The sequence below is a fragment of the Sinocyclocheilus rhinocerous genome, unplaced genomic scaffold, assembly GCF_001515625.1.
Source record: "Sinocyclocheilus rhinocerous isolate Xijiao unplaced genomic scaffold, SAMN03320098_v1.1 scaffold68, whole genome shotgun sequence".
Classification (NCBI taxonomy): Eukaryota; Metazoa; Chordata; class Actinopteri; order Cypriniformes; family Cyprinidae; genus Sinocyclocheilus; species Sinocyclocheilus rhinocerous.
Window position 1 is genome coordinate 381,731 of NW_015666487.1, and position 15,043 is coordinate 396,773.

At 35.6% G+C, this 15,043-nt stretch overlaps 1 protein-coding gene across 3 annotated transcripts in view; it reads right to left on the reverse strand.

The window, feature by feature from the left end:
* The window catches only part of LOC107732411 (CD2-associated protein-like), a 55,276-nt gene extending 43,665 nt beyond the window's left edge, over positions 1-11,611 (reverse strand). For 2 of the 3 annotated variants that reach the window (XM_016543735.1, XM_016543734.1), the window contains exon 1: positions 11,328-11,611. In XM_016543735.1, coding sequence (XP_016399221.1) covers positions 11,328-11,331 — 4 coding nt within the window. In that variant the 5' untranslated portion in view covers positions 11,332-11,611. The remainder of the gene's footprint in view (positions 1-11,327) is intronic. The other variant, XM_016543736.1, reaches the window with a different exon arrangement.
* Positions 11,612-15,043: the final 3,432 nt, after the last annotated feature.

Here is a 15,043-nt window from a genome sequence, read left to right on the forward strand (position 1 = left end):
AAAAAAAATTAAGTCAAACATTTAGATGTCAAACATTTATTCTGTCTTTTTACAAAGCATTCTGTTGCAGCTGAATAACACGAGCAAAAATCAGCAGCCTACAGAACACTGCAAGAGAAATTTTGCCTATGCTTTAAAAAAAAAATACTACAGCAAAAACAACTAGATTAATATAAATTTCAAATATTAAAGTGTTAAAGACAAGTAAACAGTCAGTAATAAGATAGGAACAAACAAATCAATTAGCAATATCATAAATAAATACAACTGAACAAAATTTCAGGTACAGAAACTGTAATTAAAAGTTTAAAAACACTGCATAGTTTTCTTTTCATAAATAAAATATAGATTAATCAATTAAAGTTATTAAATATATTCAGTCAAGATCAGTGAATGATTTTCTTTTGTTCTTTGATTAACATTAATGACAGGCAGCGCATTTATTAGGCTGCTGTCTCTTTAACACCGAACGCACGCAGATCTAAAAATACTGTACATGTGTGTTTTCTTTCTCATCTGTTTACGTTCACGTAAGACAAAAACGGCTGTGTTTATGATGATATACTGACGTAGTTTTCTGCATATTGGTCGACAAATATGAAAGAAGTCAGTTTCGGCCCGGTTCTAAAATGGAACCGGTTTTCGATACCCAACCCTAGCTATCAGATCAACATGAACTTGACTAGTCCAATATTTAAAATGTTGGCTAATATAGTTGGTTCTGACCTGTAAAGAGTGAATAAACATTCCGCACCAAGACCACAGAAGAACCGTGTGGAAATCTCGACCTTGCCCTTTACAGCTACTATTGTTTGACCTCTTTGTTGAGCGATAACTTCAAAATCACTGGGCCAAGGGCCAGCAGAGCACAGCCTATAAACAATGTTTTAATCAAATATAGGTATGTTTTCAAGGACAAAGCCTAACAATGGTCATTTAAACAGCCAAAAGCACTTAGAGCACTTTTTCAAGGGCTTTGGAATGACCGTTTCCAAGCAAAGTGGTGTCCATCAAGTTTCAGCCAAACAAAAACAACAATGTCTGAGCAATGTGTGTTTCTCTGCTACCTAATCATTACCACGGACACCCAGACACAAACATCTCCCAACCATTTCCAGAGTCTTTGGAAATTGTATCGTGTTAGACAACGCCTTAAGAAAAGCGCTAAATCTGGCTGTGAGAGTTGCATGAGTCTGAGAGGAATGTGATCAGCTGCATATGCACACAGTACTTCTGTTGACTAAGGTTATTTACACAGCGATGTCAGAGATAGCAGGGACTTCTCATGGAAAACACAGTGAAGAAGTCAGTGTGTTTGACAGGATCTCATCCCTACCTTGTCTGGTTATGTCTGTAAAAAGTATTTCTACAAACAATATGTAACGGTTGTAATCATCAAACAAAATTCCCTCCCTGTATGGCCAAACATATTTTGAGATGCAAAATAAACGGGTTTAGGCCAACTTGATGATGAGGAATCTGTGTTATGGTTTTGACAAAGAAGACATTTACTTGCTGCGAAAAAAGTGGAAGGTGTACACATTGCAGCAGTGAATAATAATACAATATATTAGGGTTGTCACAATATCAAATTTTCACTACACAATTATTGTGGCCAGAATAATTCACAATAACCATATCTATAGAAATGTTGAATAAGTACAAAACATCGATCAGATGATACATTTCAAGGCATTCGTCCGTTTTTTGTCCTTAAAACACTAGCGTGTGTAACTGTCTGTACTCTATATGTGCGCCTGTAAGGGAGAGAGAGTGGGAGAAATAGAGTATGTGCTTTCTGTACATAATAAAAAAAAAGTTTGGCCAAAAAAATTAAAATAATCTGTCGTTTTTAATAATGATAATAATAATAATAATTCATTACATTTATATAGAGCTTTTCTAGGCACTCAAAGCGCTTTACATTGTGAGGGGGGGATCCTAGCACTTCTTCCAGCAGCAACCTAGTTTTCCCAGGAGGTCTCCCATCCAGGTACTGACCAGGCTCAACCCTGCTTAGCTTCAGTGGGCGACCAGTCTTGGGCTAAAGGGTGATATGGCTGCCAAGTAAAATAAACTTGGCATAAACTTTTTTTATCTTATTGTTTACTATATTTGTTTGCTTGGCCAGTGTCATTGTGGGTTTTGGTTATTTTGCTGTTTTAGGCTGTAAGGAACTTTGAAATAGGCTAACTGAAATAATTTGGAAAAGTGATATGGAACTGTAATGCGGTCAAGACCTGTCTAGAACTACATTTGCCGTGCGTTTCCCTGAAAAGAATTGCACACCTTAGAACATTCGTCAGCCAATCAGACTAAAGCATTCAATGGTCCCGTAGTACAATAAATAAATGCTACCAATCACATTCTTCTTTAAATTGACTGTTTTATGACAAGTGGCAAATAGCTGCATAGTGTGACACCCCTACATCACATTGATTTTTGTAGCCTATATCATGTTTAATGTGTTACATTTTAATCTTGTTATTAGTTTGTATGGCTGCTACCCTAACCAGAACTCTGAACAGGATAAACTTTATTTTTGGGACCAATACTCAATATTAATTAGCCTAACTATTAGCTATGACTTTTGCCACAATAACCACCTAATTAGCTGCTTATTAATAGTTAGTAAGATAGTTAAGTTTAGGCATGGGATCTAAAATATCCGCCCGGAGCTGCTTCCGTGTACAACAGTGAGCGCAAGCTAGATTAAATTGATTATTACATTTTAAATATGGTTATTTTTCTTACAAAAACGCATCGATTTGCTACAGGAGGCCTTTGTATACCCCCCGGAGCCGTGTGAGACACTTTATTTTTTAATGGATGGGCGCTTTTTATTTCACTTCTTTTGGACTGAAGCACTGCAACACCCACTGAGTGCCATTAAACAGCTTGAAAGATCAAAGACAATTTTTAATATAACTCCAACTGGATTCGTCTGAAAGAAGAAAGTCATATACACCTAGGATGCCTTGAGGGTGAGTAATTTATGGCCTAATTTTCATTTTTGGGTGAACTAACCCTATAATATATGTAGCGGTGGGCAATATCACCAAGATCATATATCATGATACGAGTAATTTTATTTCACAGTAACAATATATATCACAATATTTATTTTAGCTTTAAATATAGTCTTTATGCTATCAAAATGTTTGATACCCTAGAAATGTCATAATTCTTGTCATCAGTGTCAATATCACAAAAAAACGAATACTAGCCTAAATTTTAAAAAAAAGCTCACTGAAGACAAAACTTAAGATTTTTCTGGTCGACTAGCAGTTATTCATTTGAAGCATTAGTCGACTAATCCCACGTTTATTAATAAACCATTTAAATCATAATAATGAGCCTTTAATTGCCTACATAAGTGATCTAATCTAATTGCCTAATACGCACTCAAGCGCACACATAAAGCTTGCCACAGCACACCAGCAGAAGTAATGATTATGAATGTGTTGGGGAAAAACAGTAAGAAGGCTGCATTAACATTTTAATAATTTGTTGATAAACTAGTGTTTTTTTTCCTGCGACTAAGCGACTAATAACATTTGGTTGACCAAGCCTCTTCTGGTCGACTAACGGTTAGTCGACTATTAGGGGGCAGCCTTAATAAAAACACTGCATATTCTTCATTGTGTAATTAAATATATATATTTCTTCTCATTAAAGTTACAAAAATAATTTATTCAAGAGCAGCGAGAGATTTTCTCTCTTTTGTAGTTTGATTAACATGCATGACAGACAGCAGGAATTTTAGACTGCCGTCACTTTAAGAGCGGCCCAGATCCAATATTCTGTGACACATGTGTGTTCTTTCTCAGCTGTTTGATTTCACATAAGACCTAAAGTACTGTGTTTACGAGGATACTTGCAAAGACGGGCATTTTGACACATACAAGTAGGGATGCATCGATCCGATACTCAGGATCGGTATCGGCTCCGATACTGGCATTTTCTGCCGGATCGGGTATCGGTCAGACGACCCGCTCCAAATCCGATATTGTGCTTATACTATTCTGTGTTATTGTTAAGCCCCACGAAAGTACAAACACAGTATAAAGCACCATAAAGTCAAAGTCCAAGTGTTCTGAAGCTGTTCCATAGTTCAGTGTGAGGTACAGACGAATAATTATGAGGTACAGACGAAGTCATTAAATTCAATTTAGTAAACTCTTCTCTCCGCTGCGGCTGTCTGTCATCCTCCATTCAGCATTCAAACTGCGTGTCGCGTTTGGTTACGACAGTCAAGACGATGAAACTCTCTCCAAGAGCGCACAATAACTGAGATTTAAGCGTTTCTTGTTCTGTCCTATACGACTATTAATCATCTTCTAATGTTCAGTAATGGAGGCAGCAACATATGATAGATAGGACTCCTCTATCTATCATATGTTGCTGCCTTCATTACTGTGCTATACATTTAAAAGAAATGTCTTTTAATTTTATAGTTTTTATTTATATATAAATACATTTACTTGCTTTCATTAATGTATTTTACAACAATACAGAGAGCAATGTGTAACATTTGACCAGATTTAGTCCTACACTTATTACTTTTATTTGTTCCCCACTAAATAATGTTATTTCACTATGTTTAGGTTTTATAAAATTGTGCACTCATGATGTTTCTAGAATAAATGTGCTGCTAAATTATACACTAACCTAGTTTATAATAGTATTTTTGTCATAGATTATTATATATTTTTTCAATTGTTATTTTTCATTAAAATGAAGTTGTCTATATTTAGTAGGTTGTGTTTAACACACAAAAGAGTGACGGTCAGGCCAACACACAGAAGTATAGAAATTCTACACTGATTTAAAAAAAAAACTGCGCTGGATCGGAATTGGCCGATACTCAGAATTTTCTGGACCGGATCGGATCTGAAAAAATGGTATTGTTGCATCCATACAAGTGTGTGTATTTAACCATTCAAGGCATACAAAACATAAAAAATAATGCTTTTCAATACTCCCATGCTTTATGAGCACCGTCTTCACATGCACGTGCCTCACTGACAGCATTAAGAAACAGACAGCGCACACATATAGTGAAATGAGCTTGCTTTTGCTGCTGATTGCATTTGAACGGCTTAAAATCACTTGTTTTTAAACTGCAATGCTTAAACACGTGTGCAAACGATTTGTTTTCGTGACTACAGAGCACAGCAATGTCACACAAGCATGTAACCGCGAGAGAGGCAATAGTCCAAAATTTCTATAGGTTGACAAATTTCTACCAGTTAATTGTGTATATCGCCCACCCCTAAATATATGCTTTGCAAGTACTGATAAACAGTCAATATTCTAGTAATATGCATGCTTATAAACAATTAAGTTAATACTAAGAATAGGTCCTTAAAATAAAGTGTTACTGATTTCAATGGGAATTTCTGTTTTTCCTAAAAAGGTCAAATAAATCTAGTAAAACTTCTGGAACTACCTATTCGGTCCTGACATTGGACCCTAATAATGTTACCAGGATAGGGAAAGCCCTAGCAGTGTGTGAATAATCAAAAATCACAATATGATGGAACAGTTTTCCATTTTTTACCGAATCCCTTTGGGGAAAAAAACTATACAGAAAAGTGAAATTACTCAAATTTCATACTTCGCTTGCATCTTACACAGATACACTTGACTAGAGCATCTCATAAGGGATGGGTCTCACAAGTCAAGCATCTTACAGCTCTCTGGGAAGTAAATTTTAAACAATAGATAACCAAGTACACGACCCAAGCCTTTTTGAGCAAACGCCAAACCATGTGCCGTCATCTCTCGTCTTGGATGGAAATCTGTGGCCCCTTTCTGTTTTTAACACTGTGTGAAGGCTGGTGGCCTCACAGTCATTGTCTCTTCCTGTTCTTGTTGGTGCAGTTTGCAGAAGACAAAGTTACGTAAAATGTCAAACCACCACAAATTGTGGTTAGTTGGTTTTGCTTTTAATTTAGCCTTGACCATGTTTTCAACCATAAAAGGAAGGGGGGAGGGGGAAGAAGACCTTCCAAATTAAGATGAACTTCCAAATTAACTCACTCAAAAGGCTTTATCACATCATTGAGTACATAGAAAGTATATTTTTTATTTTGTATGCTGTGTTCTTATTGCATAGAAAACACCGGTCAGTACAAATATGACAGAAATGCGGAGAATAACTGAGGTCAGGATTTTTGGAAACTGAAAGTGTCTAGTAAAACAACAATATGGCTTCTTCGTGTAGCTCATGTATCCAATGTTTCATGCTGACTTAGCCTCTCTGTTTTCGCCTGCCGAGGCATCCTGATCTAGAGCAGAGCTTTGCAGAAATTGTCATAATGACATAGTTGGCCGACTTGGCGTGAGTGTCAGGAGCAGATCCAGAGCCTGCGACTCTGCTTTCATTCGCTCTTATTCGCTCTGCAGCCATTTAGAAAGGAAAACATATTAGGTAATTTACTTCTCTGCATTCTGATTGCCAAAATCTCTTAAAGCTTTACTTAAAACGCTATTTACAGTTGCCAGCTTGTGAATAACTACAGGAATATACCGGGTCAGTGAAATAACACAAAAGACTGAATGGAGTAGGAAATAATTTAGGCCTTGAGTCCAAGAAACGAGGTTTTAATAAGGACTGTTTAAGTTTTATCCAACAAGCAAGCAATACAATCTTTGAAATTACCTCTCAAACTAATTTCCACAGTTGGAGCTGAAGTAAACAGCCCCTTGTTTATTCTAAATTTTAGAAATGGCTCATAGATGGATCAAAGAGCTGAGAAACGCACAAGCGCTAGAATGCTTTCAATGTATACAGTTCTGTTACTCAAACAGTTCACCCATTAATGGAAATGATTAATATTTATTTTTCCCAAGAATCTTCACATTGATTTTTCTTATATTTGTTTTGTGTAACATGAAAATAAAAATAAAAATAAAAATAGATGCATATGGGTTTGAAACAACATGAGCAAATAATATTCTTTCATTATTAATTACTTTTTTTCAAATAATATTTCATTTTTGAGTGAACTATTCCTTTAAACTACAGTCAGACAATGCAAATTATGACGACTTTGATCATTAAATCTTTAGGTCATTTAACACAACATCTATATAGCAACAAGTGCTAGGGATGATATGATGTCTAAAGGTTTTTTAAAGAAATTATTACTTTTTTTAACAAAGGATGCATTCAATTGATCAAGTGACAGTAAAGATTTTAAATGATTACAAAATATTCAATTTCAAATAAATGCTATTTTTTGGGGACATTTTATTTATAAAAAATATGAATAAAAAAATTATAAGAATATTCAGCAGCAGAACTGTGTTCAACATTGATAAGAAGAAATGTTTCCTAAGCACCAAATCAGCATATTAGATTGATTCCTGAAGGATGGAAACTGGGGTAATGGCTGCTGAAAATTCAGCTTGCATTTTGCATACATTTTACACAATGTATTAACACAGAAAACAGCTATTTTAAATTGTAATAATATTTCATGATATCATTGTTTGTACTCTTATCTTTATTAAAATACAAGCAGTCTTAGTGAGCATCAAAGCTTCTTTTAAAAACATTGAAATCATACCAATCCAAAACATTTGACTGCCAGCATAGGTTAGAGCTTTGTCAAATCTTCAGATGGCATGCCCACAAACCATCTGATACATATTGCACACAGAAATGGCAAGAGTTGGCAGAAGTTTGCAATATAATATTAATTTATTCTGTGTTGTCTATACAACCTCTCATAGACTTCTGACCACTGAACATTGCTACCTTACTGCAGTTTTATTGATGTATGTTACATAAAAAATGTGAAAACAATACAACTACATTTATCTGTACCTTACTACAGAAAAAAAATGTTGTCTACAGTGCTAAAAAGTCAGTCCCTGCCTTGGGTTGAGTTTGACATTTGCAAGATTTTCAAAAAATGTTTTCCATACAACATTTTTGTACCTGACCTATGTATAAAATAAACAATAATTAAAATGCATAAAAAAGGGTTGATTACTTAACATTCATGTCAGAACAAATGGGTGGCTCTTGGCTCAGATTTTCTGCCTATAGTCAAAAGTCTGTTTATGCAAGACTAATTAGTGACAGAATAATGACTCCAGATTAAATTCTAGCTGAAAACGTCCTTGATTCTGAACGTAAACTAAACTTGCATAAAGTGGTTCTATTTTTTAAAACAATGTGCTGACAACCTCAAAATTCCACAGACAAAATTATTCAGAGCATATGTTCACAGTAGAAGTGCAATCCAGGCGAGTCGTGTGTGCCATGAATCAGAGAGAGAGGTCAGACGTTAAATGGGTCAATGATTTAATAAAATAAAATTACTACACTAAACAAAAACAAAAAAAACACACATACAATCAATATGCGACTGGAGCTTGGAGGAAATAGAGCAACTAATATGGGAAACTTCATTTCAATTTAACCTCATAATGCCCTCAAGCAGTTTGGACTGAGCTAATCAAGACCCTGGTTGACACAAACACACACACAGTAAACAAACTGGTCCTTATTTAAAGATTTGGAATTTACACAGAAAGAAGAACTTGGACCAACCAGAATGGAAGTTCCTGCAGCACTTCAAGAAAGAGGGTTTTTTTCCAACATGCAAATATGAAATAAACAAATTTGAAGACCTTTTGACTAGTGTGAAAAATAGCGACAGCTTTCAAGATTTTGAACAAAAAGTTATTATTATTATTTTTTTTTTAAAGGATCCATTTGGGAGCTAGCCTGCTCCTCCTTAAAGTCATACATGAAGCTGCATCGTTTTGGGTTTCTCCAAGCAAAGCATTTTTGTTTGGTTAAAAAAAAAAAAAATACTGTGAGGTCAAAAGTTTGAGACCACAGAGAAAATCTGGGATTCTTAAGCACGTCAGTCAAACACAATCAAACAAAAGATTATTACACATACTTCAGAGGTCAACCAGAGTCCTTTCTTCAAAATCACTTGGCAAAATAACTAGTAGTGCAGTAGTTAGCATGTTGGGAGAGGCTGCTGAGATTCCTCACATATTTTCAGCCCTTTGCGTGATGTCAAGAGACATTGAAAGGAGAAAGCTTATTCAGAACTGGTTCTATTTTTGTTTTCTATAAAAATACAGAAACAAAATTATTTTCATGCATCGGTTATTATTATTAATAGGTCTTCACCGTCTGCATTCTTTCACTGATGTGGAAGGAACATCATAATGGAGCACTGTAATAATATTTCCTTCACCACATGAGTGCTTGAACCAAATGTGATGTTATCAGTTCAAATTAGACTCAATCATTCACTTAATCAATCCTAACGGTTCTTCGGTGAACTCAAAATGAAACGATTTTGATTTAGAAATGTTCTTAATTATGTACAATGCCATTGAAAAGTTTGGGGTCTGTAAGAGTGAGGCTCCGGCTGGCAAAAATAATGTAGTTGATGTCTATTAAAATCCATTGCATTAAGAAACATGTAATCTTTGCTAAGATTACTAAGAAGTGCACTACTAATCAACTGACCGTTATTAGGCCACCCTTTAGTTGTTAAACAACACGACAAGGCCATCTGTAGAGCAGATTCCCACATATGAGGAAAACAGATCAGTGTTAAAAGATCCCATTGAAACCTGAGATCAGTGAGAAATGTTCACCTATTGTCACTTTGCCTGTACTGATTTTGTTTGCAGTCAAGACCCGACATGACCAAGCAATGTCCACTCACACCTGTGCAAAGTACACTTATTACTCTCCATACTTCCTGATGGGTTCAATTTCCAATCCAGCGCTTACATAACTCTGTGACAACATGATGAATTACTGACCAGAGGGGGGAGGCACTCAAGGCCACGAAAGCAACCTGTCTGCCAGCCGGCCGGCAGCCCACGCCACACATTTACTCTAACCTACAGCTGGGAAAACAAATGACTATTATGCCCCATGTAACATGTATCTAAAAGTAAAAACCCATACTTTTTCCTTTGAGTCTCAGTGCTTATGTTCTCAACAAAAAGAGATTGAGAATGTAAAAGGGACATGTTCTAACACATCTTCCACTCTAGTATGTATCTTAAGGAGGTTGTGTTTGAGATTAAAAACTCTGCCCTACGGTGTTATACAATTAAGGCCCATCATTCGGATAATCACATGGATGACAAAAAAGATCTAAGAGAAAAGATCTAAAAGAGTTTTGCTAAAAGCCATATTAACCAATCATAAAAAATGTAGCCTACTTCTGAATGTGCAATTTGCTTTTGGCTACTAACAATACAAGCATGAGCTAATGGGTTGCTCACCTGACATAAAACTTAGCCAATAAAACAAACACAACTCTGACTCCCTTACTAATTCCAGTAGTATAATAAAAATAACTGCTAATACAAATACAGTAAGTTCAATAAGTGTCAACAACCTGAAATCGAGAGGAGTAAATATGGAAATGAAGCTAACCCAAAACAGGATTTGTAGACAACTTCTAACATTTGCACTTTATTCAAACCAGCAGAGTCGTGCAGTAGAGCATGACAGAGCAAAACTGGTACTAACCTAACGTTTTCCACTTTAATATTTGTTTACCTAATACCTGCCTAACTTCTTGCAAGGGAGGTGCTTCTTATTAAAGCTGCGGTAAAAGCACTAAAAGGTGCACTCAGTAAGTTTTTGTTAGTCTTTAGCCTGGCTCTTATTCATCTTACTATAGTTTTTTGACACTATTGACACTATTATTGTTGTTATTAATAATATTATTAAATCGGGTCATCGCACAGCGTGTCATGTGATGTAAACATGACGGCGCCCATAAGGGGGCGACCCGCTTCCTGTTAAATAAAACGACTTTTTCTAGAAAACTGACATGGTTTGGACTCTCCATCTTATTTCAGTGCATATCATTGTAATAAGACGTGCCAAACGTGCGGTTTATTTCTTTAAATATATTTTTTTTATTCATCAGCAAAAATAACTGAGTATACCTTTAAAGGGGCTTCTTTGGAACTGAGCCACAGCAACTAGTACAAACTGTGTTAAAAACAATCCAACAACGTCAAAGCCACTTACATCCGAAAGGTAAACAATAATACTGTAGTGGCAGAGCAGGGAGTCATTAATCTTGACGTAAACGCCTGGAATTTACTGGTTTGGACAAGCCGAGCCAGTTTGCGACACTGGCGCCTAGTCAAATATTCATCTGATCGCAAGTTTTGTTTTTTTTTCTTTTTTCCACTTGGATACAGTTTCTTCTTTTAAAACGATGCTAAAGTAACTCGCTCGCGCCGTTTCATTGGAAACGGAAACGCGAAGTGACACTATAACTGATCCATAAGAAGCGCGTTGAACTCACCCATACTGTCCTTCGCTACGAGACCGTCTTGATCTGATGTGTACAATCTGCCGTCCTGGTAGCTGATGTTAGCTAGCAGGCTGGATGCTAGCGTTAAATCCTACTTGTGCGTGGAATCGTGTTGATGAAGTGCTTGTTAGCGAGTTTATTTGCGTTACTAATCCATTCGACTTGGTTTTGACGTTGGCCTGTCGTTTAAGTATGAGGTATGATTCTTGAGAGTACTGTGCAGGAAGTTATCCCGAAGTCTCCACCTTTCTTAGATTTGCCTCCGCGATATTTCATCGGGAGGATCCCGCGAGAAGTCAGATTTCCTCGCTGGAATGCAAAAGGCTGAGGTGTGACATTTTAGTGTAAATGGGTTATTAAAGCACAAATGGCCATATCCACGCAAATATTGCAGTGATTTACCAATATAAAAATATAATATAATATATATTTATAATATAATGTTATATTATACCTATACATAGCCTAGTTATACTTTGCTAATTTGTACAGCAAACATTGTAAATTAACTGGAAATATACTCGTATTTTTTATTGTATATAAGAAGGAATTTTACTTGAAGTGTATTAGTAATGAAAAAGGCGAATTTTTGTTTATCATGTCTTAAATATTTTAATACAAAAAAGGATTATGTTGCATTTACATTGGGGGTGGGGGATACCAGTCAATCTGCAGTCACTTTGTCATGATTTTGTCAACAGAGTATGTAGGCGGTGAAGTAGCTGTGAAATCTCGTCTTCTCTCAGCTGAATGTCTCTCTGTGGCTGAATTATTTGCATTAAATTTGGCTATTAAGCTGTTAACGGTAAACTGAAATTGCCTCAATCAAAGCCAATTTCCATAACCATGTACTTCCCTAAGTCTTATGGCAGGTTTAAAATTATATCTGCTCAGCCTATGTTCATGATTACAGAACAACCACAAAGAATTACATTTACTGAGAAAGAATGGTAGCATTACACTACGACTTACACTGGAAGAGGGCTTATTAGCATCATCTGAAGGTAACATGAGACCCTTTTTATACAAGGCCTACAACATAGTGGAATAATATGCAAACTAATTTTAACACATTTTTGTATTCTGTTTAGGATATGAACCATAAAAACTAAGGTTTGTTTGAAATGTATACAATATAATATAATGTAAGGAAGGAACCATGGAGATATAGATCACATGGTGCTGGCACTGTTAGCAGCACTACATTTATTATTGTTATAGTGAAAACCTATGCAGTAATAAAGGAAAAACATGAAAAATAATATGCAAAATGGTCAGATTATATTATATTTATGAGAAAGCAAGTAACCAAAAAAGTTCAGAGAAAAGCTCTGTATCATTCTGTGCTGTACTTTTAGAGGCTATTTTGACAATCTATTATTTACAACCTGTTTAAAACGTAATATTCTATTGTATTACATGACAATTCATAAAACATACATTTGCTGTGAACTGTACCAAATATTGACACACACACACACACACATCAACCCACAATTTACATCTATCTACATAATAGATATCCATCTAGTGGGGTCGTAAGATCCAATGGTTTCCTAGGAATGGAGCTCCAGAATGAAGTCATGCTTTCCATGTCCTCCCTAATCCCTAGACATAAACAACATCGAAACTTTATGAGTAGTTCTGAAGCACAGATCTTAGATTTATATGTGCTTAATCTATCCCCTCATAAACACAGTTCAGAACTAGTAACAGCATTCCAAGACTGTTGAAGGGCAAAGGGTGGCCGTACTCCTTAATAGGTCCTTAATATATTGCTTGATGTTTCAGTTAGTTTGTTTTGTTTACCCTCTTTATACAGTCCTGTGACGTTAGTGGCATTTCTTTCAATATATTCCTGTGGTTTTTGTCTCTCTCTGCTGGGCACTCCAAGCAATTGCTTAGACCTGCTTTCTTTTAAACCATTGAAACATTCACTTTAAATTGCCTTAGTACCAATTGGGTAAACGTATCTAGTCCTAATCTTTTGCCTCCCTTAAATAAATGTCATTATTTATTGTATAAATGCTTTTCAAAATCAAATCATTAAATAAGGTTCACGATATCGTAAAATTCTCAATATATGTCTTCAAATGTTTTTTTCAGCCAGCAGAGGGCAGAATATGAACAATTTACAAAACTAAGACAGGGTGGAATGACGCTGTATTTTCTTTTATATTAATAGTGTATTTTCTTTAACTTACTTTCTGTTCTCCATATGACTTTAAATGTCTTAGTTTGCACAAGAAATCAAATCAATCAAATAATCAGGGGCGGTTTCTCCATTAGGGCGATTGGGCGACGCACCACCAAAGCGCGAAAGGGAGAGCCGCCACTGCAAATAATATAATATATAATAATGATTTACACATAATTTTTTAAGGCATTTTGAGTATTGCTGTTCTAAGTATTGACATATTGACATAATGACTGACATATAATTATAAAATATAATTTGGTTGTGTAGCTTCAGACATATTCATGATCTGAACTACTACAGACACATCGCTTTATATCCTGTAGCAGATGCTAACAAAAATCTGGTGTCAGCACACATAATAAAAATGTAGTAAAATATTAAAGCTTTCACTCCACAGTGCTGGTGGAATGTTGTATGTTTAAAGCACTAGGTGGTGTGTGAGTGCACAATGGCACAAATAAGCATATTGTTGTACATTTCAGCATGGATGCACTAATGTTAGTCAGAGCAAGGCATTATGTCTTACCCCATCGTCTAACTCACTAACCCACTTAGAGCGAGTTCCCGGGGCAGAAACAGTGTAGCACGTGAGAGCATTTCCCCGTTTCATACTTTTAGTTCTCAGATGCACGTGTAGGCCTGTGCCAGATGGTGTGCTCTTCATCTGCCAGTGGGCTCTGAGCTCTGCCTGTCTGAGACACACTGGAAATGATCTCCTGTCCTTGTGCCAGTGACACAAAAGAGCCGTATGCTGTTTGCATATGTCTGAGGCCTGAGAATGACTGTTTGGATGAGGTACATTCTTTCAAACAATAATGCAAATGAGACTGGACAGTGTAGGTATAGGCATAGGCCTACTTACATGCATTCATGTGTGTACATGCATGAATTATTTCTAATTTAGTTTCGGTATTGTATTATGATTTTTATTAATTAATTAATTATTATTACTAGTAGTAATAATAGTAATAATTCTAGATATGTTTTTAAATCTTGTGTATATGTATGTGTAACTGTGTCTATAACTACTGTATAATAGTGAGTTGCAACGCCATCGGTTTAACCAATGAGAAGTTAGCTACAAGGGTGACATCACTCATATATGACCACCACCCTGAGGTGACAATAAAGTGTAAAAATATTTTATTAAAATTTCTACATAGATTACCTGTAATATGTAATCATTCCATAGCATAAATTATATGATTTAACATAAATGCATGTAAATGTAGGCCTATTATTTATTCAACATATGTAATATTTTTATATAAAAACCTTAATAAATAAGTTATTATTTACATATTTTTTATATCTGTCTTTTGCATGTTTCGTTACATTTTGTGAGTGTGTATGTGTATGTATGTGTACCTGTTTTTATATTCTGGTGGGGACTTAAACCTGAATACACACAGACTCATGGGGACTCGTGTCATGGTGGGGACCTAAATTGAGGTCCCCACGGGTAAACAAGCTAATAAATCAAACAGAATTAAGTTTTTTGAAAATC